A 26,832-nucleotide genomic window follows, 5' to 3' on the forward strand; every position below is an offset into this window, starting at 1 on the left:
ATTCAACAGCTACTTTTAGTGGTTATAAGTTAAATATCACTTTTTAGAAGTAGTAACCCATTAAAGCCAGGCACAGTGGCTCACGCCTGTAATCCCAAGCACTTTGGGAAGCTGAGGCGGGTGGATCGCCTGAGGTTGGGAGTTTGAGACCAGCCAGGCCAACATGGTGAAATCCCATCTCTACTAAAAATACAAAAATTAGCCAGGCATGGTAGCATGTGCCTGTAGTCCCAGCTACTTGGAGGCTGAGGCAGGAGAATCACTTGAACCCAGGAGGCGGAGGCTGAAGTGAGCTGAGATGGTGCCACTGCACCCACTCCAGGCTGGGCGATAGAGCAAGACTCCATCTCAAAAAAAAAAGAAATATTAACTCATAAGAAAGTGGGTCCCATTTTGCCTTACTATTTAGACCTCTAGTTAGGACAAACACTCTCACATATTTCCTCCTATAGAGGTCCAAACCTAGTAAGAAATTCCAGATTTTTCTTTCCTTCTGAGCTTGCAGAGTATTCTCTATCCCTCTACTTCTCACACCCCATAACTTATTTTTTGCTCTCTCCTTGGGGGTGAAATAACAAAGAAAGCAGTCCTAAACGTAAACGTTATGCTATTGAATAAAAGACATATTTACAACTGAAGAGACTGTTAAGTACAGATTTGGGTGAATCATTTTGCAAATATGGAAAACATCTTCTAATAACTTTAAAAATAAAAACCTGGGCCATTTGATCATCTTCTACACCAGATTCACAAGCTGGCAGCACAGCTTCAAGGACATGAAGTGCAAGGAGCCTTGTTCTTAAGTTACCAACCAGAGGAATACCTGGAGGGGAAAAGACATTTTCTTATTATCAATGTGACTTAAATTCAAAGTTAAAATGAACTTCTGGGAAAAAAATTCCTGAGGCTGCTCAACATTTATGGGTGGAACAAACTTGATTTCAAACTATTATCACAAGAATTCTGGATCCATCCTGTACCCATGAATGTGTAGGAATACATTCATGTTTATGTCTCAGTTTTTCTGTATACATAATGGAAAAAGCATTGTAAAAAAGTATCTGTGCCAGATACTATGCTATGCTACCCTTTTCACACACATATATTCTATTAATCCTCACAAACTGAACTACAGCCCCATTTTACTGTTGAAAAAAAATGAGGCTCAGAAAAGTTATGTAACTTGACCAAAGCCACACAAGTTCATAGAGGTAGAGTTTTAAACAGGTCTGTTAATCTCCAAAGCTCATGCTTATTATTCCCTCTCATTGCCTATCACCGTCCATGCACTGACTGTCTCACAGGGATTGTTAGGGTTAACGGGCAGTAAAGAGACTGTACTTTTCTAAAGTAAGCCAAGGGCCGGGCATGGTGACCTATGCCTGTAATCTCAGCACTTTGGGAGGCTGAAGCGGGCACATCACTTAAGGCCAGGAGTTCAAGACCAGCCTGGCCAACATGGCGAAACCCTGCCTTTACTAAAAATACAAAAATTAGCTGGGAGTGGTGGTGCATGCCTGCGATCCCAGCTACTTTGGAGGCTGAGGCGGGAGGATCGCTTGAGCCCAGAAGTGAGAGGTTGCAGTGAGTTGAGATCACACCACTACACTCCAGCCTGGGCAACACAGAGCGCCTCTGTCTCAAAATAAGAAAAAATAAATAAATAAATGAAGTAATCCAAGGTAGAAAATAGGATATTGATACATAAATATGTAATTAAAAATACATATAACTGTAATAAGATCAGTTGAAAATAAATGAGTATCTGTTTTTTCTTTATCTTCTTAAAACTTAATATTAGCCTTACCTTACAGTTGTAAGTTATACTAATTAAGAAAAAAAGTATATTGAGTATGTAAACATACAAAATACCATGTGCCACAGAAGATTTACATTATGTTTTGGCATACTTAAAACAGACTAGAGATTATGAAAAGTTCTGGAAAGGATGCCAGTGATTGTTGTATAATATTGTGAGTAAGCTTAATGTCACTAAATTGTACATTTAAATGATTAAAATGGTAAATGTTATGTTATGTACATTTTACCACAATTTTAGCAACAGAGAACAGGAAAGGACTGACTGTAATCTATGTAAGCAGACCTTTTAGGGTAAGGACCAGGGATTAAGCTTATTCTATAGAACTGTGATAAATATCAAACAATCAAAAGTCACAGTCAAGGCAACAGAAACCACAACATGTTAAGAGAGACTGTACAAATTCAGATCTGCATCCTGATAATCCAAGAAGCAAGGTCAGAATCTGTGCTAAAATATCATATTAAACACGATGTTCTCTCCTTACTCTTAGTTTTGTAATCTGAACAAAGAGGATGAAGTTCTCTAGATAAATTCCATGATCTTCTCCAGAGCTACATTATTTATTTTCTACCAATTTTTACTTCTGAAATTAGTTTTCTTTTGATCAAATAGGTACACAGAAAATAAGAAAGAAAAGTCTTCAAAGCAAGGTTACTCATAGAGTGTTGCTAAAGTCTGGCATTATCTTAATAAAATACAAGTAATATCTACAAATACTCTAAGACAAAGGCAAAGGACATATACCTGAAGAACATTTCTGAGACGCTATATTTAGAAGCACTTCTGTCCACTTTGGGGAAGCCATTTTTGACTGAATCGCTTTTGAAGATACAACTCTGCGAAGAAAAACTAAAAAATCCCCTAGATGGAGTTCGGCTGCGTGTTGTTTCCTAAGAGCAGCTACAGTGAAGAGACAAGTTTAAGTTACAACCAAGAGCCAACAAGAAATAGTCTTATATCACATAATTTACATGGAAACCACAGTAAGCACAAATCTAACTCAAAATCTTAGATTGTCAGCTACTGAATTCTGAAAACTTAAAGAATAGAATGGAGAAAGGTCAGAAAATAAAGCCTAAACGTGAAACATCTTTTACATCTCTGTAGAATGAAAATGAATATGCTATGATTATGATGACTAAGTAAAATAAAGAATTATTGGTGACTAGAGAACAGAACAGCCTAGGAAGAAGTCGAGCTCCTCCTAATTATAATCCAGTTCCCAAGTATCAGGCCAGGCGCAATGGCTCACAACTGTAATCCCAGCACTTTGGGAGGTTGAGGCCGGCGGATCACTTGAGATCAGGAGTTCAAGACCAGCCTGGCCAATATAGCAAAACCCTGTCTCTAATAAAAATACAAAAATTAGCTGGGTGTGGTGGCACATGCTTGCAGCCCCAGCTACTCGGGTGGCTGAGGCAGGACAATCGCTTGAATCTGGCAGGCAGAGGCTGCAGTGAGCCCAGATCACGTCACTGCACTCTAGCCTGGGTGACAGGGTGAGACTGTCTCAAAAAAAAAAACAAAAAAAACCCAGAAAACAAACAGATACCAAAACCCTTGGTGCTGGGGGAATTTTTGTGTTTTTTTTTGTTTTTTTTTTTTGAGACAGGGTCCAGCTCTGTCATCCAGGCTAAAGTGCAGTGGTGTGATATCAGCTCACTGCAACCTCCACCTTCTGGGTTCAAGCGATTCTCGTGCTTTGGCCTCCGGAGTAGCTGGCACTACAGGCATGGGTCACCATGCCAGGCTAATTTTTTTTTTTTAGTACAGATGGGGTTCCACCATGTTGCCCAGGTTGACCTTGAACTCCTGGGCTCAAGCAATCCACCCGCCTCGGCCTCCCAAAATGTTGGGATTACAGGTATGAGCCAGTGCACCTGGCCTGGGGGAAAATTTAGGTCAGGACTTAGGTTAGAGATGGCTTGTCAGGATCAAGGTTAGAGATGGCTTGTCAGGAACAAACGATAAGAAAATATCTGAGTTTCCCCCTAGGCAAAATACAACCTGGGGAAAATCAGTCATCTAAAATCTAGGTCTCAGAGCCCAGACAGCCAAGGAAAGGTTGAACCTAGAGAATGGGCAGTATGGTCACAACATCAGGGGTAACAGACTCTAAGGAGAGGATGTTTGGTCAGAAGCTCATCTAAACCATATATATGTGAAGAGAAAAGGGATTTGTAAATAAACAAATAAAAATCCCGTCATAGTTCTTAAGAGTAACTCTACATTCTAATCATATGCACACAATGGGGATTTAATAAATGCTTGTAAGTAAAGACAGAGAAAGAGGCTTACATTACCTCTGAAATCTTTCTTCTCAGTTTCTCCACTGGAGTCAACTTTTTTTTCTTCTTCTTCACCTTCTTCTTGCTCCCCTTCTCCAAAAGAGGCCATATGAAGTACACCAGTTTGGGACAATAAATTCTTCAACTGACTACAGAGTAGATCCAACAAGGATTGAACTACTTTGGGACTCAGTTTATCTGCATAGGTCCTACGTGAAATAAAAGAAAAAAATAAGCGGCAAAAACACAGAAGGGCAAACATAGTACTTAAATACATAAAGCAGAATAGAGAGAAAGGGGGGATTCTAAAATGGAGGAAGACCAGGCCTCATACAGTTCTACAAAGACATCTACCATACTTACCCAGTAGTGATGGCTAGAATCTGGAGCAACCTTGTACTGGCCACTTTCAAAGCTGTGCTAAGCTGGGAAACACCCGTCTTTGGCAACAACTGCAGGGGCTGTCCTAGCATGGTGTCTGTGCCACACAACTGTGACAATACGTTTAGCAGACCAGTGGAAATTGCCAAAGAAACATCTACTGGTTGATAATGAACACTTAGGGCAAAAACCGTAACCAGAAGGAGACGTTGCTGGGCTTCTAAAAGACAAAGAGACAGTTAAGAATCTTCCTTTCAGTAAACAAAATATTAAAATGAATCATTTTCTAAAATATTAATAACATGAAACACTATTTTTAATTATTTATTCTTTACCTATAGGTTTATCTACTAACATTAAACACAAAACATAGAACGTAACTAGTACCATAACCTCAGGGTAAAATGTAACCTACACTGCGTATTTGCAGGGACAGTTTACTTACCAATGTGATGCTTGTTTGCTTGCAGGGCTCTTTCCAGGGTAGCAGACAACTGTTGATAAATTTTATGCACAGCTACCTGGATTTCAATCTGAATATTTCTTTTGGCTGCTCTGATCCCATCCTGAATTACACATAAAGATTTACTTTTTCTATTAGCAACAATAATACCTGCTTGCAAAAAGAAGTAATAACATTTTATTTCTAGTCTATGCTAGAGCCTTACGATGGTTTTTAATTATTTACTATATTTCACTATATAAAAGTATATAATAATTTTTTTTTTCTTTTTTGAGGCAGGGTCTCACTGTATCACCCATGCGGGGGTGCAGTGGTGCAATCCTGGCTCACTGCAATTTCCACCTCCCAGGCTCAAGCAATCCTCCCATCTCAGCCTCCCAAGTAGCTGGGACTACAGGCACATACCACCACACTCGGCTAATTTTTTGTATTTTCTGTAGAGACAGGGGTTAGCCATATTGTCCAGGCTGGTCTTAAACTCCTGAGCTCAAGCAATCCAACAGCCTCGGCCTCCCAAAGGGTTGGGATTACAGGTGTGAGCCACCATGCCCAGCCTCCAAATTTAATTTTAAATGCTTGATAATTCTTGAGTCTGCATAATCTTTTTTTTTTTTTTTTTTTTGAGATGGAGTCTCGCTCTGTTGCCCAGGCTGGAGTGTAGTGACGCAATCTCGGCTCACTGCAACCTCCACCTCGCGGGTTCAAGCAATTCTCCCTGCCTCAGCCTCCTGCGTAGCTCAGATTACAGGCACCTGCCACCACGCCCAGCTAATTTTTTGCATTTTTAGTAGAGATGAGGTTTCGCCATGTTGGCCAGGCTGGTCCTGAACTCCTGACCTCAGGTGATCCAACCACCTCAGCCTCCCAAAGTGCTAGGATTACAGGTGTGAGCCACTGCACCCAGCCGAGTCTGTATAATCTTTCTATTTCCTCACAAAGCAGTTTTTCCTGCCTAAATATGAAAGACATATTAACACTTTTTTTTCCCTAAGTTATCAAAGGAATCACACAAACTAGGTAAATGATCAAATCTAAAATGTAAGCTCTTGAAACCCATCCTCCCAAACTCCAATCCCTATCCTAATTTGGATCCATTCCCATCCAAACTGAATAATAAAACTGAGCCAGCAAATAATCTACAATAGTACAATAGTACCATGGCTCACCTAATCTCAACCACAATATTTAGGAAATGAAACCAATGAGCTATCTTAAAAAATTTAAAGTCTTTGTATTTTTAAACTAAATTATAAATACCAAAAAGCTTCACATTATTAAAGTGGCTTTGTAAAATGACAGTTAAAATCTGTATATACTGCAAGGTGTCACCTACCTGATAGTGATGCAATCGACCACTCTCTCCCTTGGATCCTGTGTGTCCAACAGTGCCTAAACCAAAACACCCTGCTAGGAACTGCAGCCTCACAGACGTGAGTAGTGTGGATGACTGGAAGCCTGAACTCAACCTGCTTCCTGCCAGTGAGATGCTACCTTTTTCTTCCATCCCAGACAATAGAACGAGGATCTGATGAAGTGCCTCTAAACGAAGCTTGAGGAAAAAAACATATTTTAGAGTTCTTCATTGAACTCAGACACAAAGAAACTCTGGATGCCAAAGACAGTATTTTTAACACTTAGAAAATTCTGACATTTCATATGAATCTATTCTACGATAAACATTTATTTTATTATTACTTTTTATGAAGATATTTCTAAAAATTCTATAAACATACTTCAGAATAAAAAAGGTTAGAGTACAATAGGAAAAGTAGTAGCTTTGGATGTAGGAGACATAGTTTCAAGGACAGACTCTTTTATCTTACTGTGTGGCCTTGGGAAAGTCTCTTAACTTACTGAATTTGTTTCCTCATATATAAAATAAGACTAATAACACCTTATCTAATCTATTCACACAGCTACTGTGAAGCTCATAAGGAGATGTACGTGAAGGTTTCAAAACTATAAGGTAGCACTGCTATTGCTTTCTTAATTAAGTTTACATAGAATGAATACTCTTCAGCCTAGGAATGAGAAATACTTCTGAACTATTTATCTGTGGTTTTCTTGAACTTCTGCCCCTATTTTCCCTAGGAAGACACTCCCCATCACTGTAGCTGATCAGCTTATCCTTCTTCTTCTAAAACATTATTTTGAAATAATTTTAAATATACAGAAAAGTTGTAAAGTTGTAAAGATGGCACAGAGAGTTCTTGTATTAACATTGGTATAATACTATTGGTATAATACTATTAACTAAACCTAAAGTAAAACAGTATTAGTTAAAATACTTTGTTTGGATTTTAGTTTTTCCATAATGTTCATTTCCTGTTCCAGGAGCTAATCCTATATACTGCATTGCATTTAGTTGCCATGACTTTTCAGTCTCTCCTACCCTGTGACAGATTCTGTCTTTCCTTATTTTTCACGACCTTGACACTCTGGAAGAGCTGTTCAGGTATTTTGTACATGTCCCCAAATTTTGGGTTGTCTGATTTTTTTTCTCATGATTACACGGGAATTATGGATTTGGGGGAAGAATACCACATAAAGTGTTCTCATCATACTATATCAAGGGTACACGATTTCAACATGCACACATCACCAATACTGGTAATGCTAATCTTTATTTTTTTTATTTTTTTGAGATGGAGTTTCACTCTTGTCCAGGCTGGAGTGCAGTGGCACGATCTCGGCTCACAGCAACCTCTGCCTCCTGGGTTCAAGTGATTCTCCCACCTCAGCCTCCCAAGTAGCTGGGATTACAGGTGTCTGCCACCACACCCAGCTAATTTTTGTATTTTTAGCAGAGACAGGGTTTCACTATGTTGACCAGGCTGGTCTCAAACTCCTGACCTCAGGTGATCCACCCACCTCAGCCTCCCAAAGTGCTGGGATTACAGGCGTGAGCCATCGTGCCCAGCCAATCTTAATCATTTAGTTAAGGTGATACCTGCCAGGTTTCTGCAATGTAAAGTTACAATTTTATCTCCTTCCCATAGCCTATTTGTTAGAAGCAAGCCACTAAGTCCAGCCCACCCTCAAGGAGCGAAGAATTAATCTCCACTTCCCGCAGGGAGAACTATGAAAGAATTGTGGACATGTTAAAACCACAATAATTAATAAATATTTGGGGGGAGAAACTTTAAGGCTATGCAAACATCTCATGTCTCTTTCAAGTTTTGCTTACTCATTTTAGCATTCATTAGTGGGACTTGATTGCAGCAATTATTTCTGTGAGGTTCTAATCTAAAGCAGGTGTCTAATTCAAACTGAGACAAATGGGTCAAAAATGAAGGCTCAGGGCCAGGAGCGGTGGCTAAGGAGGCCTGTAATCTCAGTACTTTGGGAGGCCAAGGCAAGTGGATCACCTGAGGTCAGGAGATCGAGACCAGCCTGGTCACGGTGGTGAAACTTCATCTCTACTAATAATACAAAAAATTTAGCCAAGCATGGTAGCACACACCTATAATCTCTGCTACTCGGGAGGCTGAGGTAAGAGAATCGCTTGAACCCGGGAGGCAGAGGTTCCAGTTAGCCAAGATCTCGCCATTGCACTATAGCCTGGGCAACAAGAGCTAAACTCCATCTCCAAAAAAAAGAAAAAAACACGGCTCTGATGACCTATTGTCATCAGCCAGTCTCACCCTAGTTTCTAGGAGACATGTGAAGACTTCTGAGTATACTGTTCTGAAAGATGACAATTTTAAAATGCACTTTTGTCTAGTTCAAACAAAATAATGTGCTGTTCTAGTTAAGAAAGTTATGTTTAAAAGCTCAGGTAGAGGAAAGGTGAAGGCAAGAAATAGAAGAAAAGGAAAGGTTTTCCCTAGAACTATACATTCAATGGTTCAGTTTAAGCTTCCAGAGCTCTCATAAGGAGTAAATATCAAAGACTTACTTCTGCCCTTAACTGCTGCTGTTCCATTGCAATGATGGAGGCCTGGGGACTTGTAGACATACTTTCCTCTGGCTCTTTAAAACCTGGGGCATTCCCCACATCTCCACTCACAAAGCTTACAACATTTTCAATCAAAGTGTGAACTCCCAAAGACTTGGTAAGATCAAAATCAGACTCAAAGGAATAGGAGGAGTTGCATAACCAGTCTCTGCTATGTTTCAGGCGAGCCCAAGAGTCACTCAGGGATTCCAACTGACTGTGCATAGGACCTATATACAAACAGAATAAACATATATCAACAGCAATCAAGTGGAGCATAGATTCTGAAACTAGATAAGGCTGAGTGCTGCTACCATAACCAACTGGTGAAAAATGGATACTCATGTTTGAATACACGCATGCATTAAGTGATTCTGAGCAAAATGCTTTGGTAAAAACAACAAACAAACAAAAATTACAGCAATGTAAGAAAATAAAGGGAAAGCCCTGTTTGATGTACCAGTGTCTCTGTAAGCGCTTTAGCAACACGCTGCCACAAGAAAAAGAAAGGCAGAAGCTGTTCTCAAAATGCTTAGCTTAAAATGCTCTGCAGTATTAAACCAGATCATCATTTATGAACAAAAAGGAACTAGGCACTTAAGACACTGCTGGTAAGACCTACTCAAAACAGAAAGATTTCATCTAATTCAACACTATTATTACAAAGAGCAAGTTAAGACTGAACAAAGTCTCTACATATCTGCAATGAAACATTACCAAAAAATGAATATAGAAGGGCAAGTAAACTTACACAAAAAGGAGACACAAACATCACCCTTTGGGTTTCATTAATATAAGGAACATTCTCACTGACTGTGTCATGTGCATATTTACTGCAGGTTGTGAAACTCCTATATAGAGGAAGCAAAGTTTCACAGACAAGAATATATGAGATTTACTGTAAAATGATACCTATATAAAACTATCAAGTGGCATCAAAATAGTTGCTAAATATAATACCATTAGACTTGCCAGTGGGTATTTTTTAAGCTAAAATATTTACATTAGACAGCAAAATGTTAACATGTTTGAATACAAGGGCAACTGTCCAAGTCATATGTCAATATTAGCTTTAAATAAATACATAAATGTCCAATTCTTACAAATCTTTATAATTTAACTGATCTCAGGTACATGAATTTGATTAACTACAATCCTTTTGTTCATGACATCCTCTCATCATTGGTCCATGCATGGCCCAATTTTGAAATCACATATTTATAATAAATATCTGTGAACACAAGAACTAGAAAACTAACAGTAACTTCCATCTATTTACTCCTCCTCCAGCCCATCTCTTGCTACCTAAAGTTTTATTATCCTAAAGCCTGGGTTTGTTATTTCCTTGTTTTTATTGTTTTAATGTATTCCTGAGATGAATAATGGTTTTAGTTGTCACTGACTTTTAAAAGAGTATCATTTTATATCAACTTTTTGGACATACTCTTTTCATTCAATATAATATTGTTAACATTCATCCATATTACTATGTGTAACCATGGTTCATTTATTTGATTGCTGTATAATATCCTATTATGTGAATATACTAAATTTCTCAATTAGGAAACCATCTTAAGGCACCCAATTAAATATGCATGATACAAATTATATCAGTTATATAACTAGATAGAAAAGTTTGGGAAGGTAACTACTTAAACACTAATGCCCACAGAGAAAACAAACTAACACAATATTCAATGTATAATCTTATTTTTGAATTACTATACTGGTGTCAAACCCTAGGACTTCAAAATTCATAACAGGGAGCTAATATTATAAAGTAACTATCAAATAATTTATATTTATCCTAGTAAAATAATGTAGAATGGCAAAGAATATATGGTTTATCTGCCTTCTGTGTTTTAGTAAGAATTATTAAGATTAAAAAAGCCTTAATTTTCACCACTGCACTTCCATCTGGGTGACAGGGTGAGACCCTGCCTCCAAAGAAAAAAACCTTCATTTTCAGTCTTGCTGAACATGAAAAATAACCTAGCAAACAATTTCCCCAAATTGTAGAGCTGAATATTCTTTCATGTAACACAGAAAAGACTGAAAATCCAAAGAATAATATCACAGATGCATAATGCATTACGTTGAAAATATTTAAAGAATAAAGCAGAGACTAATGCACAAAATACATATATTCTTTTTTCATTTCCTTAAAGCACCTCAAATTCAGAATCTGTATTTAGCCTTAACTTACAAATGACAGCTTCTGACTCCTCACATTGAACTTGTTTTCTGGGGGGTGTTTTTTATTTTTAATAATAAAATTTCAGAATAAAAGGTTCTTCTAGTTACTAATACTTATAAATTACTTTTCAAAATGAATACAAAATGTGCAAGGAACTAGCATTAGAACTGCAGAAGAAAAAGAGACCTTAAAGATTATTTAGTCCAATTTTCACAATTGAGGAAACAGGCACAAAAAAATTGGTTTGTCAAATAATGACATTAATTCCTTAATTTTATGGGAGGTAGTCTTACATATTCATTATTAACCAACTCACAAATCACTGAAGGAAATTTCAATTGCCTTCCTATATAAAGGTTCACTCATGAATCTACCAATACTGAACTGTCTTCATATAAACCAAAATATTCTATGGAATGGCTGACGAAGCCCAAAATTAAATCCTCTGCAATTTAAAGCAGGGGTCCGCAAACTTTTCCCGTAAAGGGCCAGATAGTAAGTATTTTAGGCTTTGCAGACCATAAGGTCTCTGTCACAACTACACAACTCTGCTGTTGTAGTATGAAAGCAACCACTTAAACAAATGAGTGTGGCTGTGTTCCAATAAAACCTGATAAACAAAAATAGGTGCTAGGCCAGTCTTGGCTTCCCAGCTGTAGTACGCTGAGCCCTAACAGATGAAATAAACCCAAATGTAACTTAGTATAAATAAAATATTAAGAACAGGAAACACACTATACACAAGCATCAGGATAAATAATTTCCAACAAAATATTTAGTTTGACATGAAAAATACTTGAAACACAAAAACTTGTAATTTGGAAATGGGAGATGAAAGAACTTAAATTTTTTTTAAAGTATAATAATATGATAACTTTGGTTTGCTCTGTACTATCTGAATATAGAAAATATTATATCTGAAAGGGGTATTAAAAGCTTCTACATAACAATTAAGACTAAGCCCAAATCTTGGTATTATTTCAGAATCACCTATTATATAAAGAAAATGCAAAATCCAACAAAAAATTTTTGAGATTGTTTACTTGTCCTTACAAGTTTGGTTTTTAAATGGAATTTTCAAAATGAACATGGCAGAGCTGCAATACATACTTTATAAACCATAAAATATGTAGGCAAGCTAAAAGGGGAAAAAAATTAAACATGCCATCATGTACTTGCTTGAAGCTCTTCTTTTTTCTGGGGCTCAACTGGCCAAAAAGGAGTAAATACACTACCACACAAGAATCAGAAAACAAAAGGAGAAATTTGATACAGGAGAGAAACATTTACATTTAATTTTCTTTATATCATCTAATTTGAAATGCACAGACAAAACAGCATTTCGCGCATACATGTTATACCATGAAACACACATGTTGATAAATGTTTCCAGTATTATTTTAGCAATAAAACCCTAACAAAATATTTAAAGACCTAGGGGTGAAAATCAAACCACACAGTATTTTAACTAATAAGATTTCTGATGTTGCTTCTTAAGTTGCTGCTTTGATACCCCACAACTTTTCACTGTATCATCTTCAGCTTAAATATGAAAACTAAAATCAAGTATCTGCAAAAAGGTACTGTCTTTCTGTGAACAATCAGCTTAGTTTTGTACAACCACAGCAAATCTTTTAAGATTTATCAAAGTACCAAATTACTAACATATTTTTACAGGTTTCATCAAGAATTTTATCAGGCTGTTATGAAAATTAAATGAGTTATTATAATATTTGTGAAGGGCTTAGAATAATGCCCATATAGTAAGTAGTTTATAAATGTTTACTAAATACAAATTTCATATTGCCTGAGGTGCTAAGCAGAAGAAATGTTTCATCTACCTCTTTTAGAAGTAAATTTAGCTGGCCGGGCACAGTGGCTCACACCTGTAATCCTAGCACTTCGGGAGACCAAGGCGGGGGGATCAAGACCAGTTGAACCAGGAGTTCAAGACCAGCCTGGCCAACATAGTGAAACCTCAACTCTACTAAAAATACAAAACTTAGCTGGGCATAGTGGCGTGTGCCTGTAATCCCAGCTACTCGGAAGGCTGAGGCAGGAGAATTGCTTGAATGGGAACCCGGGAGGAGGAGACTGCAGTAAGCCGAGATGACGCCACTGCACTCCAGCCTAGGCTACAGAGTAAGACTGTTTCAAAAAAAAAAAAAAAAAAAGTACATTTAGCTTTGGTGCCTCTAAATAGCTGAGCACGGTGGCTGAACTAAATGCATCTGCCCACATTTCTCTGCCCCTTCCTACATATTCACTTTCTTAGACCAAGGGCTTAGACCAATTGTGAAACATTAACTCAAGTGAGGGGAGAAAAAGGCGCAATCGTGGTTCAACAGTGTGAATCTTAGTATCCCCATTGTCAAATACTGAGATTACAGGTAATCGGCCCTCTCAAGGAGGAGCCTTTGCAGGCATGGAAAGAGCAGTTGAAAATGTGTACAACCCCATTGTCATTTACACATCCATTTAACTTCAGTAAACAGGATATAATCAACATCATTATCTCTCTCCTCTTCCTCTCATCAGACTTTTAGTAATTCAAGACCACTGAGACTAGAAACTGCAAATGCTGTTACGAGGGAAAAAATTTTACATTTTCTCCTCAAAATATTGGAAGGGGTAAACAAGCACACAGAATTCTTGGCCAGGCACGGTGGCTCATTTCTGTACTTCCAGCACTTTGGGAGGCCAAGGTGGGCGGATTGCTTGAGCCCAGTTCAAGACCAGCCTGAGCAACATGACGAAACCCCGTTTCTACAAAATAAAAAAATAAAATAAATAAATAAATAAATAAATAAAATTAGCCAGGCATAGTGGCATATGCCTGTAGTCCCTCCCAGCTACTTGAAAGGCTGAGATGGGAGGGTCACTTGAGCCCGGGGAGGTTGAGCCTGCAGTGACCTGTGATCGCACCACTGTACTCCAGCCTGGGTGACAGAGCAAGACACTGTCTCAAAAAAAAAAAAGGAAAGGAAAAAAAAACAGAATTCTCACTTGGCTGGACATTTTTTTGTCCTTCATGGCTCAAGTCAGAATCAGAACACTCAACAGTTTGAATGGCTCCCAAACAGTTCTCAGACTTGGCAGGTTCAACTGCCTAACTGAAGATATTATGGCTTAAGGCATCTGGTCCATATTGATAGAAAAGAAAAAAAAAAAACAGAGTCATTTATTTTACTATCATTTAAAAGCAAAACAAACAAACAAAAAAAACCCACTGTGTCAAAGGGCAGTCACTAAATACACAGTATTTTTGTAAAATCTCTTTGAAAATATAATCTCCTAAATATGTTATATCCATGCCTAAGTAATTCACATCCAAATTAGTTTTTTCTTAGTTCAAAGATGAAGATTCTACTTTTATTCCAAAGACATTATTTTGCCACACGCTGACCTGGTTAAGAAGAGACTGAATCTCAAATTACAGTTCCATAAACATGATAGAGATTTGAGAGAAAAAAACAATTTTAACCAATGAACTATTACTTATAAATATAAACTTAAGTAATACAGTATAAACTATAAATTGGATCTCTTACGCTACTCTGTAAGTCTGGAGCCATTTTCTCTCTAGCACCAAATGATATACATTTATTAATATAACATACAACTTTTAGCAACTATATTCACCTGAGCTAAACAAAATTAGGAAAGTAAATCTGTTCCAAAAATTTAATTCTTAAGTCAACAGAACTACCAATTTTCAAAGAATTACCAAATAATAAAATGCATATTGCACATTATACTAAACACTTCATTTTTTTGGTATTACAAATACTCTGTAATTTTTTTTTTTTTTTTTAAAGAAACTCAGCAGCTTTGGTATGCTATGGCCTCAAAAGATTTTTCAAAAAGCAAGCTCTGGCTTAATTATTCCTAATATTTCAGAGAAATCATTCTCTGTATTCTTTTTTTTGAGACAGGGTGTCACTGTTGTCACATAGGCTGGAGTGCAGTGGCATGATCACAGTACCCTGCAACTCAAATTCCTGGGCTCCTGTGATTTTCCCACCTCAGCCTCCTGAGTAGCTAGAAATACAGGTGCATGCATCAATGCCTAGCTTTTTTTTTTCTTTTTGGTAAAGACAGGGGTCTCACTATGTTGCCCAGACTAGCCTTCCAAAGTGCTGGGATTACAAGTGTGAGCCACCACACCTGGCCCATTCTTTCTATTCTAACTGTAATTAAATGATTAAATATTGCCAAATTTTAAGTAACAACATTTATTCTTTTGGGCTATATACATGAAAATGAAAAAATTATGTGTGCATTTCTTTTCATCTCTCAGTTTTTCTTCTATGGATGAGAAACCTAACATTCTGTCAAGTAAGCTATTAAAAGAAGGGTTTCATTCTGAAATACAAAAGATTTAATATCATGAAAAAAAAATTTTTCACAGGCTTTCAGAAAACTGTCACTAGTGGCAATTTTTAACACTTTACATTTTCACAACCACTTAATAAATGGTTTTAAACAAAAGTACCAGTTAGGGCAGGCATGGTGGCTCAAGCATACAATAATCCCAGCACCTTGGAAGGCCAAGGTGGGAGGACTGCTTGAGCCCAGGAGTTCGAGATCAGCCTGGGCAAACAGGGAGACCTTATCTCTACAAAAATAATAAACTAGCTGAGCACGGTGGTGCACAACTGTAGTCCCAGCTACTCTGGAGGCTGGGGAAGGATGATGATCCCTTGAGCCCAGGAGGCCAAGGCTGCAGTGAGCTATGATGGTGTCACTACACTCCAGCCTGGACAACAGAGCAAGATCCTGTCTCCAAAAACAAAAAACAAAAAAGCAGTACCAGTTAATAGAGAAAAATACTTAAGAGAATTTTTAGTTATCCTTGGATTTATATTATCTAAAACTGCTTGTTTTTCCTCAATTTGTACACATAACCATGAGTTAATTATATTATTCATTAACAAAAGACCTTAACTCTCAATGACACTCTAAGTTGTTCCTCATGAAATTTTTTTTTCAGTTTTTTATGTAAGAGATATAGTTTCTCTTCATGTAAGAGATAAAGCATCTCTTACATGCTTTATCTTAATAGGCCAAGAGGGAAAAAAATAGAAACTTTCCATTTCAAAGTGTGTATGCATGTATATGGGGTAAGAAGTTCTCCCTGTAACACCATTTAAACTATAGCAACTCTGTGAGCTAAAACATGGAAAATTATGTAAACAACCCCTTTCCACCATAATGGAATGTACTGTTTTTAGAATTCTATAGGACTTTTAAAAAGTCAAAATACAGGACAAATGAGAGAATAACTGATCACTAACTCCTAAACATTCCCAGATTTTTAAAGGGTGTGTATTTTAATGAAAATAGTCTTCCTTTTAACTCTTCTGATAAAATGATTCTGAATTTTTTTGCAATTACATTTCAAAGACAATCAGATCCAAATACATCAGATATAAAAACAGCTACTTGATTTAAGATATTTACTATGTTCTTTTTTTTTTTTTTTTTGAGACAGGGTCTCATTAAGATGTTTACTATGTTCTTAATACTTATACTTACCTCTCTTTCTTTGAGATGCTGCCAAATCCAAATCAACATTTCGTCTGCCACTCTATTCAAAGTAAAAAGTAAGTAAGTAAAATTTAGTCGTGAAAAGTATTTTAAGATTTAATAGAGTATTCGAATAGAAATTTACATAATTACAGCAATGTCTTATTCATCATTCAAGTCCAACTAATAACAAAATGTCCCTAAAAACTCACTGAACATAGCTATAAGGAGGCTCAAGCACATATAACTGAAACACTAACTCAAAAAAGTCAGATTAATTAACATTGCAGAAGAGCAGTAGTTTTCGTTACCTTTTTTCCATTGTCTTTTATCTTCCAGACACAGGATGATCTTATTAACACCTTCTGGATGCCTCAAGCCTTGAAGTAGTGCCCTATTTTCCAAAATTACTATTCCTTCCTCTAGCTTCACTTTCCTTTCTTTTCAAAACTTCCACTAGCTTCTCTAGGTGTTTAGAGGAAGAAAATCTGATAGTCTCCGTACTAACAGAAAAATAATAGTCCTAAATCTTCTGGTAGTATTTGAAAAGATTTTTAAATGTCTTTTTATAAAACCTATTAAAATAGACAAATCTCAAATTCATTAAACTACAGAGTTTAATAAATCAGTGAAGGTTTACAAGAACAATGGAAGTATATTTCTGTGTGCTATGTGTGTATCTGGTTGGGGGTGGGGTGTAGACAACTGCCTACTTGGCCCATAAAACAAATCATATATGACTTAAGCTTACGCATAGACTTGACATTATGGTATTAGCAGTTTCAATTGTACTCTATCATACAATCCAAAAAGTTTGTGTCAAAGAAGTAAGGCTCGAAGTGACAAAACAAGGCCGGGAGTGGTGGCTCACACCTGTAATCCCAGCACTTTGGAAAGCCGAGGCGGGTGGATCGCTTGAGGTCAGGAGTTCGAGACCAGCCTGGCCAACAATGTGAAACTCGTCTCCACTAAAAATACAAAAGTTAGCTGGGTGTGGTAGCACACACCTGTAATCCTAGCTGCTTGGGAGGCTGAGGCAGGAGAATCACTTGAACCCGGGATGCAGAGGTTGCAGTGAGCTGAGACTGCACCACTGCACTCCAGCCTGGGTGACAGAGCAAGACTCCATTTCAAAAAAAAAAAAAAAAGTGTCAAAACAGATTCATTTGAAAAATGTTGTAGAAAATCTTTACCTCGTCACATATATAGATACATGTACCCATGTTGCAGATAAACACACTTTTTCTTATATTCACCCACCTATGTATCAATAGAAATAAGTATTATTCTTGGACCATTTGGTGCTGGATAAAACACCAAATAGTCATCACAAAGCTCCTCAAGGCATCACTGTGTCAGGTAATAAAACATTTTCATTACATAGTACTTTTGCCATGAGGGCTCATGGAAGAAAACAATCTCAGGCCTCAGAACCAGAAATATCTGGTTCTCTTGAACAATTGTTTTTTATCTTTTAGACACTGTGAATTATGTAACTCATTATGCTTTTCCTGCGTGGTGACCAACCTCTAGCAGAACACCACACGATATGAGCCAAGATAAGAATATCTTACCCAGGGCTTTATTTTCCTCTCTCAGCCTTTTTCAGTCCTAATTCATTCATCTAAATTATCCTTTTGTAAAGTATCTGTTTTCACACGCTAAATCAAATCCTGCGAGAAACAAGGGAGCTAGGGAATAGACTAGAAGGGTGTAGCAAGAAATGTTGGTAAAAATGACACCTGTCAAACAGTTAAACTTAGGGTTGGTATATTCTCTGCTAAAACAGAGAAGTAGATAACACATCATATAATACATTTTATGAAAGAAGGTTAAAACAAAGATTTGACATTAAAGTCGTTAACTTAAAACATTTTTAAAAAGCATTTCATTCACAAAAAATTCAGAGTAAATGAGGTATCAAAGATATCTTAAATAACCTCATATAGTATAGAAGGGTAACATATTTCAGCTGGAAAACCCAAACTGTCCCAAGTGCTTGCTCCTCTTCATCCACCCCAGGCTCTCTGAAGTTGAAGGCTTAGCCCAGATCTCCCTTCATCTGAAATGGAATCTGCTTTCTCTCTAGTTCTTGCCTTTCCCTCTTTTATGACACTGTCTTTCTAATATTCCATAAGGAAAGATAATCAAAAGTCAATCTGGTGTTTTTTGTTTGATACAGTGTCTCACTCTGTCACCCAGACTGGAGCGCAATGGCGCGATCTCGGCTCACTATAACCTCTGCCTCCCAAGTAGGTGGGACAGGTGCTCACCACAACACCTAGCTAATTTTTTTTTTTTTTTTTTTTTTTTGTATTTTTTTGTAAAGACAAGGTTTCATCTTGTTCCCAGGCTGGTCTTGAACTGCTGGGCTCGAACTCCTGGACTCAAGCAATCCTCCCACCTCAGCCTCCCAAACTGCTGGGGTTATAGGCGTGAGCCACTGAGCCTGGCCCAGTCTTTTTAAAAAATGGACTTTTTTAGTCTTTTTAAAAATTTTCTAAAAACTAAATGAACAACCAGAAAACCTAAATGAACAATCTTGCCAATTAAATCTAAGCTCAATCCTCCTCCATTGATCTGTTGTTCCCATTTGTAATTTTCCAAATGTTTTAAATTGTATTACCAAATTTATTCTTCACAACACAGTGGAGGCAAGTACAACAGGCATTATTCTCCATCTCAAAGATAAAGAAACTGGAGCTCAGGAAGGTTAAATGTCTTATACAGGTCAAAGTCCATAGTGAGTTTTTAACCCTATTCTAAGTCACATTTCATTGCTCATTTCCCAAAAGTATGCCACTTTAATTTTACCCATCCTCCTTTTTATATTTTCATTTCAACTGAAATGAGTTATCAATCATTTACAATATGTAAAGCACTGTGTAGGAGATATCAGGGGCATTTAGGAAAAATAAAAACCAAAAAATCCTAGTTTTTCAGTGGGTTTACTGGGAAGACATACTAATAATACATAAATGAATCCACCATAAGACAAACAGTTAATTATTAGAGATCCTAACAAGTTGTTATGGGACAACTGGGAGAGTAAGGGAGCTGGGAAAGCTTTCTGGAAGAGGTAACATTTTAGACAGTCCTTCAGGGAAAGACAGGACATCAGCAAGGAAGGCTAGGAGAATTTTTAAGGCAAATAGTGCTTTAGCAAAGCCTCAAGAGGTATTTTTGGGGTCTGGAAGATGAACTACGATGGCAAAAATGGAGAATAATACTGGTTCCAAAAGCAGACAGGTGACACTTCCCAGAATCTTTGATTTCCGAGTAGGCAGTGCAGTCACTCCTACATTTGATCGGTCTGTAATTTGGACTGCGTGGACTAGCCGGTTCTCTGCAGTAAGACAAGATGTTTGAGTAGGAAAGTAGCACAACCAGCAGGTAGGTGTTTTGTTGTTGTGTGTGTTTTCAAGAGTTCTAATTTGGAGAGAAGTATCTAAGGAGCAAAACTGGAAAAAGGGGGACCAATTTGAAAATACCTGCTCCATAAAAAGGTAATAGGGTGCTTTAATTAAAGAATGGAAAAAACCAAATACATGTGGAAATTTTGCCAAAATAGATTAGACAGTTATTTATAAATTAAAAAAAAAAAAATTCCTGACTACCTACCATGGGCTAGGCACTATTATAGGTGCTTGGGATACAGAAGTAAATAAAACAGCAAAAAAATCCTGTCCTTAAAGAACTTTTATTGTAATGTAGACTAAGACAAACTGATCAATGAATAACTACATTATACATTAAGTGATCGATGCCCCAGAAAAAAAAAAAAAAAAAAACCAGAGCAAGGAAAGGAGGACAGGGAGTGACTATTTGGAAAAGAAGGAAAACTGCCATTTTAAATAGGGTGGTCAGCATAGGCTTCACAAAAAAAGTAACATCAGAAGGAAGACTTGAAGAAAGAGAGGGAGTTAGCCATGCAGGCAATACCATTCCAGTCCTAAGAAACAGCCAGTTAAGGCCCTAAAGGGAACTTGTGTTGTAGATTCATGGAACAGCTAAGAGTCCAGTGTGGCAGAAGGAGAATCATTGAGGAGAATAACAGAAGAGATCAGAGAGGTAGTGGGACCAGACCATGTAGAGCCTTACAGACCCCTGAAAGGACTTAGGCTTCTAGCCTGAGAAAAGGGAAGTCATTGCAGGACTTTGAGCAGAGAAATGACATGATCTATGTTTTAAAATTATCACAGGGTTGGGAACTGGGTGCAGTGGCTCACACCTGTAATCCCAACACTTTGGGAGGCTGAAGCAGGAGGATCACTTGAGGCCAGGAGTTTAAGACCAGCCTGGGCAATAGAGTAAGACATAGAAATTCAAAAAATTAGCCAGACATGGTGGCACATGCCTGTAATCTCAGCTACTCAGGAGGCTGAGGCAGGAGGATTGCTTAAGCTCAGGAGTTCGAGGCTGCAGTGAGCCATGATCGCACCACTGTACTCCAGCCTGAGTGACAGGGTAAGATCCTGTCTCAAAAAAAAGGTAAATTATCACAGAGTTAGGAGACTAGATAATGAGTCAGACTGATCAGATTTTAAAAATTAATTGACAGAAAAATAAATGAACACAGAGGAATCTCACTAGACTATAAGACTGGGAGTGTGAAGTGGAAGCACAGGGATATTAATGCAGATGAAGGAGAAAAGGAGGAAGTATAAACAAAATGTCATGATACAATGAAACATAAAGACACTGTTCAACTTTCCTTAGATGAGGAATCCTTCATGGAAGCTTTTTTTAAACAGTAACTTATTCTTTATGTAGCACTTCATACTTTTTCAAAAATATTTTCATATACCTTATCTCAGTTCACAAAATAGAGGAATTTCAGAATTAAACATGGAGCTCATAGATAAGTCCATCTCAAATGCTAGCATTTCTCTATGAGCTGTCACATGATATGACCAAGATCCCACAGCTCTTTAACAGTAGAATCGGGACCAGAAGCCAAGTCTGACACATCACCATATACACAACAGACACTACCATCTTTGTATTACACAATAGGACACTAAAGCCCAGGGAGGTCATAGCACATATAGAATCACACATAAGGCAGAGGAACAGCCAAATTGAAAACCTAGCTATCAATGAACTCCAAGTCCAAAGTTGCTCAAGTAGAAGCAATTTTCTAAATAGTTTTTGCTTTATATTTTACCAGTGACACTGTAGCATACCTTTACCTTACTTCCTTTTTATATAAATTAGCATCTTATTTATCTTTACCCTAAATGCCTACAGTCCAAGTTCTGAGGCGTTTTTGATAGTTAACAGAGCTGTTAAAAGATTATAAGTAGGCCGGGCGCGGTGGCTCACGCCTGTAATCCCAGCACTTTGGGAGGCCGAGGCGGGCGGATCACAAGGTCAGGAGATCGAGACCACGGTGAAACCCCGTCTCTACTAAAAATACAAAAAATTAGCCGGGCGCGGTTGTGGGCGCCTGTAGTCCCAGCTACTCGGGAGGCTGAGGCAGGAGAATGGCGTGAACCCGGGAGGCGGAGCTTGAAGTGAGCCGAGATCGCGCCACTGCACTCCAGCCTGGGCTGGGCGACAGAGCCAGACTCCGTCTCAAAAAAAAAAAAAAAAAAAGATTATAAGTAGAGGAGGTATAAACAGATTTGTACTTTAAATATACTAGTCTAGTGAAGTGTGGAAGGTGGGCACAAGGCAAGAGGTGAGGCAACCAGTTTGAAGGCTTCTGCACACGTCCACTCAAATGAGAAAGTTTAAAACAGAGCAGTGGAAGAAGGAAAGGGAGAGGAGAGGACATTGGAGACACACTAATGGTAAAATTTTTAAGACTTAACTGGATTGGGAAGGGGTGAAAGATAAAGGGATCAGGAGATAAGAAAAAGAAGAGTCAAGGATGATCCCAAGTTTCTTGCTTGGATAGTTAATGTACCATCGACTAAAATAGGGAATAGAAGAGAAACAGGTTTGGAGAGAGTTCACTTGTAGATAGGTTACTGTTAAGATTGGGGTAACCTGACTCATTTGGGTGGAATGTCCATCAAAGAGTCAGATATATGAATTTAGAGTTTAGAAAGAAGTCAGAGCAAGAGATTGAAACCATTAACACCTATGTGGTAAACATCTATGCAATATAGTTATTTCTCTTAAAGTTCTTTTTGAAAAAAGTTTTTATATGTCTAAAACAAACATATTACTTACTCTAACCAAAGCCTTACATATCTATACCTTGAAAACAAAAATCTTTCTTTACTGAATCTGGGTATACCTACCAGTGTGTAACCCTCTTCATCTGATTCAGGCTGAGACAAATCAGATTCACTCCTCGATTTCATCAGTCTATAATTTGGACTTGCATGGACTAGCCGGCTCTCTGCAGTAAGACTTTCACTCCTGTCTCACATGTACAAAACAAAAAGTTTTTTGATATAGGACTGTTAGTGAACATAAAATTGAATGGAACTGGAGCACAGAGATAATATATACACAGTGAGGAGTAATGTCAGTTGATAGGAAATTCTGACTCTTATCTAAGCACAAAGCCCTTTCAAAATAATTTGCATATCACTAAACTACAGAGAGATGCAAGTAACTTCACATGCTTTTTCACTGCTGTTGTTTATACGTATGAAAAACTGTGCCTCATTTAATCAGAAATTTACAGTCCATGCTGAATCAGTATCAGTATTTACATTACTTTAAATTCATCCTACTCAATTTGCATTTCTTCTTTCATGTCTATGTTAACATCAGAACACTGTAACTATGGAAACAAACCATTTCAGTGCATTAAGTAACACAGGGATGTGAGTAGGTCATGTTTTCAGTGTCTAGTCAGTCCCACCTGGTCATAAGTCCACCCCCTTCAGAGGCACTTGTTGAAGGTTGCTGCAACTGTCCTTCTTCTCTTCGCTTCTGAAGCTCATCTATCACAGGACTTACTCCTAATATTAACAGGGCACACCGATGGATCACAGAGTTGCACGCAGCAGTGTACACATCCTGACCCTCAGGAAGGTCTGTGCTGACCCTTCGCTCTTGCTGAGACTGAGGAGGTGGATCATCAGCTCGAGCCCCAGACCCTGCCCCACTGTTCATTCTATCTCGGTCTCGGCTACGAGCTACTTCACGGGCTGAGAGGAAACACTGAAAGATTTCTGTAACATGCAACACAAAAACAAGGTCTTAACACATGGGGAGAGAAGAGCAAAGAAAATAACAATAAAAATAGTCAAAAAGTTTGGACCAAAAACTTACTGAAAGAGGGAAAAATTATTTTTTAGACATGATATACAACATAGTTAACTTAGTTAAAATTACATTTAAAATACATTAAAATACTGTATTTTCATTAAAAATTACATTAGGAAATACTAATCTGCCTTTATAGAATTTAAATGTGATCATATTTCAAATGTTATTAATGAATTAGATCGGTTATTGTCAACGTATGGTCCCAGACCAGCAGCACCCACATCATCTGGGCACTTGTTAGAAATGCATATTATCAGGCCCACCCCAGACCTTCTGAATCAGAACCTCTAGGAGCGGGGGCTCAGCAATCTGTGTTTTAAAGGCCCTTCAGCTGATTTTGAAGCCCACAAAAGCCTGTGAAGCACAAGGTTAGATAAAAATAACTGCTTATTTCTAAAACGTTCACAAGCTTGGTATGAAAAATTTGACGTTTCAAAAAAAAAAAAGAGAGACAAAATTTAAGTTATATTAGTTACAACAAAAGTTCCCTTTCCCTTTCCAAAGTCCATATAATCCCTAACATCTACACTTTGCTGTATCTTAAACACATTAAATAAGCACTGTCACTAAAGGTCTTTGCTGAAACAGAATTTAGTTTTAATATATGGGGCAAGATTGCCTCCAGAGAGAGATGGCATCACCAGGAATACCCATCTGACTCCAGCCTTTCCCTATTTCAAAGTGCAAAACATCAGTGGAGTTAACAAGGTTCTGATGCAGTGGTAGATATTTCACATTAGAAATTTTTTGCACAAATTTGGAGTGAAGACAGTATTCTTCTTCTTTTTTTCTTTTTTTTTTTTTTGGAGATGGAGTCTCACTCTGTTGCCCAGGCTGGAGTGCGGTGGCATGATCTCGGCTCACTGCAACCTCCGCCCCCAGGTTCAGTTCAAGCGATTCTCCTGCCTCAGCATCCTGAGTAGCTGGTATTACAGACGCGCGCCACCAGGTCAGGCTAATTTTTTGTATCTTTAGTAGAGACGGGGTTTTACCATGTTGGCCAGCCTGGTCTCAAACTCCTGACCTTGTGATCCGCCTGCCTCGGCCTCCCAAAGTGCTGGGATTACAGGTGTGAGCCACTGCACCCAGCCCAAAGACAGTATTCTTAATGGGAAACCCAGGCCAAAAAAGTTGGTAAAATACTAAATTCATCAGTTAATATGGAAGTACAAACTTTAAAAATTGATCTGTATATTTTATAAAATTGTGACAATATTTTTGTTATGCTATTAAAAGTCCCTTATTTCCACAAAAAGCAAAGCAATAAGCCCTCTCAAGAGTCCAGAACTAGAAATCAATTAAAGGGTTAAGAGAATGGTCATTGGTGTTTGGGGCAGACCTGGTTCTAATTCTAGCTGCTACTAACTGTGGCCCAAGTCATACAATTTCGCATCCTTAAACCTTAGTTCATCCATCTTTAGAATGAGGTAATATTAGAACTTTAGACAGCTGTGATAATGAGCTACTCTATGTAAAGAACTTGACCAGTGCCCAGCATATACAGATGCTCTAAAAGCACAGCTAGTTTAAAAAGTATTAGTTCCCAGATGACTATCATTTTTTACTGTAATTGAGGGTTATACTTTACTACATTTTCACCTTCAGTCTGCTTCCAGGAATTTCTAAACTAAGTTTATATTCAACTGCAAAAGTTCCCTCAGCCTAGGTTTGTAAAATACAATTATTTTCCTTCCCCATCTCCAACTCCCTTTACTCCATTTGGACCTTTTTCCTTTTGTTTAAATCATGTTTAGTCTTGTTTCAAGCCCCCTCGAAAATCATTTTTAGAAGTATGCAGAACACAAATAAGTTGATAATAAAGTAAGTGCCAAGTTAATTCACAGATACAGACAATCTCAAAACCAAATGCATTGCTGACCATAATGTTTTAGGGTACAGATTGAATGCACACTTTAACCTGAAATAGCCAAATCACTCAAAAGATACTAATAAATGTTTTAAAAGCTTTGACACTTCTCTTTAAACATATAAATAATTACCTTTAAAAACTATCTGTAGCCATAAAGGTATGAAAAGTTTTATTCACCCAGTCAATAGCAGTCTCATGTATATTCCTGCTCCCTATCGAAAGAGCAGTGTAGTCAGTGGGTGAAATTTTTAATTTTAAAAGTTCCACACATGGAAAACAATATGGCTCTCCCAATAGGCATAGAAAGGGGCTCTCTTCCTCACCGCTCAGAGGTCTTCGAGGCTGATGGACAACTTGTTGCCTCAGAGGACATATTTTGAATGGCCCTATCCGATGACTCATGGGTTTCATTTTACGCATGAGGCTCAGTGAAGCAGGTACTGACATTCCTGCTTCCAGAGCTTCTCAGCCCTAAATACATAATCCAAAAGCATCAGAATAGTACTAGCACAGTTGTAGGAGCCCCTGAAATGTCAGCTAATACAAATTGAGATCACCAGCAGAATATAAAGTCCTTTTAGAAAAACTATGGAGAAAGTTTGCCTTTCTCTTTCAAGTTAGTTCCCCTATCAAAAAGCATGCCACCGTTTGTATCTAGAAAGTAAGAAGGGTATACTCACTGCCAGCTGTCATCACTTCATGTTCCCGTTCCTCCTCTTCATCCTCTGGCTCCGGATGCCCCTCTTCCCGGTCTCTCTCAGCCTGTTCTTCCATTTCAGCTTCTTCATCAATAGTTCGAGTAAATGAATGCTCCTGAGGATCAACATCTGCAGAGTCCTGGTTTTCTGATATCTTAAAGAAATTATCAGAAACTACACTAACTACATTTTTTCCAAAATCTTTTTAAAACTTTAAAAAACCTTAAATTTTTTATCATGGAAAACATTGATATCAGTAATAACAACAAACTTTACTACAAAAACCCAAAAGATACACTCTTAAAGATTAGAAATAATGTATGTACACAAAATATATACGGACACATATACGCTCCTCCTTCCTCATTATTTTGATTAAAATGTCATGCTGTAAATTTATTCATATCTATATTG

At 37.7% G+C, this 26,832-nt stretch overlaps 1 protein-coding gene across 18 annotated transcripts in view; it reads right to left on the reverse strand.

Moving 5' to 3' along the window:
* HERC1 (HECT and RLD domain containing E3 ubiquitin protein ligase family member 1) overlaps positions 1–26,832 on the reverse strand; it is a 224,297-nt gene that overhangs the window by 78,447 nt on the left and 119,018 nt on the right. For 9 of the 18 annotated variants that reach the window (XR_012415025.1, XM_065548019.1, XM_073995968.1 and 6 more), the window contains 11 exons: positions 26,401–26,572; positions 23,441–23,780; positions 22,869–22,989; positions 16,627–16,678; positions 8,853–9,121; positions 6,288–6,503; positions 4,937–5,057; positions 4,474–4,711; positions 4,126–4,319; positions 2,567–2,722; positions 717–823 (listed from right to left, as the gene is read on the reverse strand). Coding sequence is in view for 17 of the 18 variants with exons in the window: in XM_065548019.1 (XP_065404091.1) it covers positions 717–823; positions 2,567–2,722; positions 4,126–4,319; positions 4,474–4,711; positions 4,937–5,057; positions 6,288–6,503; positions 8,853–9,121; positions 16,627–16,678; positions 22,869–22,989; positions 23,441–23,780; positions 26,401–26,572 (1,986 nt within the window). In the remaining variant the exon portion in view is untranslated. Of the gene's footprint in view, positions 1–716; positions 824–2,566; positions 2,723–4,125; positions 4,320–4,473; positions 4,712–4,936; positions 5,105–6,287; positions 6,504–8,852; positions 9,122–16,626; positions 16,679–22,868; positions 22,990–23,440; positions 23,781–26,400; positions 26,573–26,832 lie in introns of those variants that run through there. The other 9 variants (XM_073995967.1, XM_073995972.1, XM_073995970.1 and 6 more) reach the window with 2 other exon arrangements.

This window comes from Macaca fascicularis, chromosome 7 (assembly GCF_037993035.2).
Source record: "Macaca fascicularis isolate 582-1 chromosome 7, T2T-MFA8v1.1".
Lineage (NCBI taxonomy): Eukaryota > Metazoa > Chordata > Mammalia > Primates > Cercopithecidae > Macaca > Macaca fascicularis.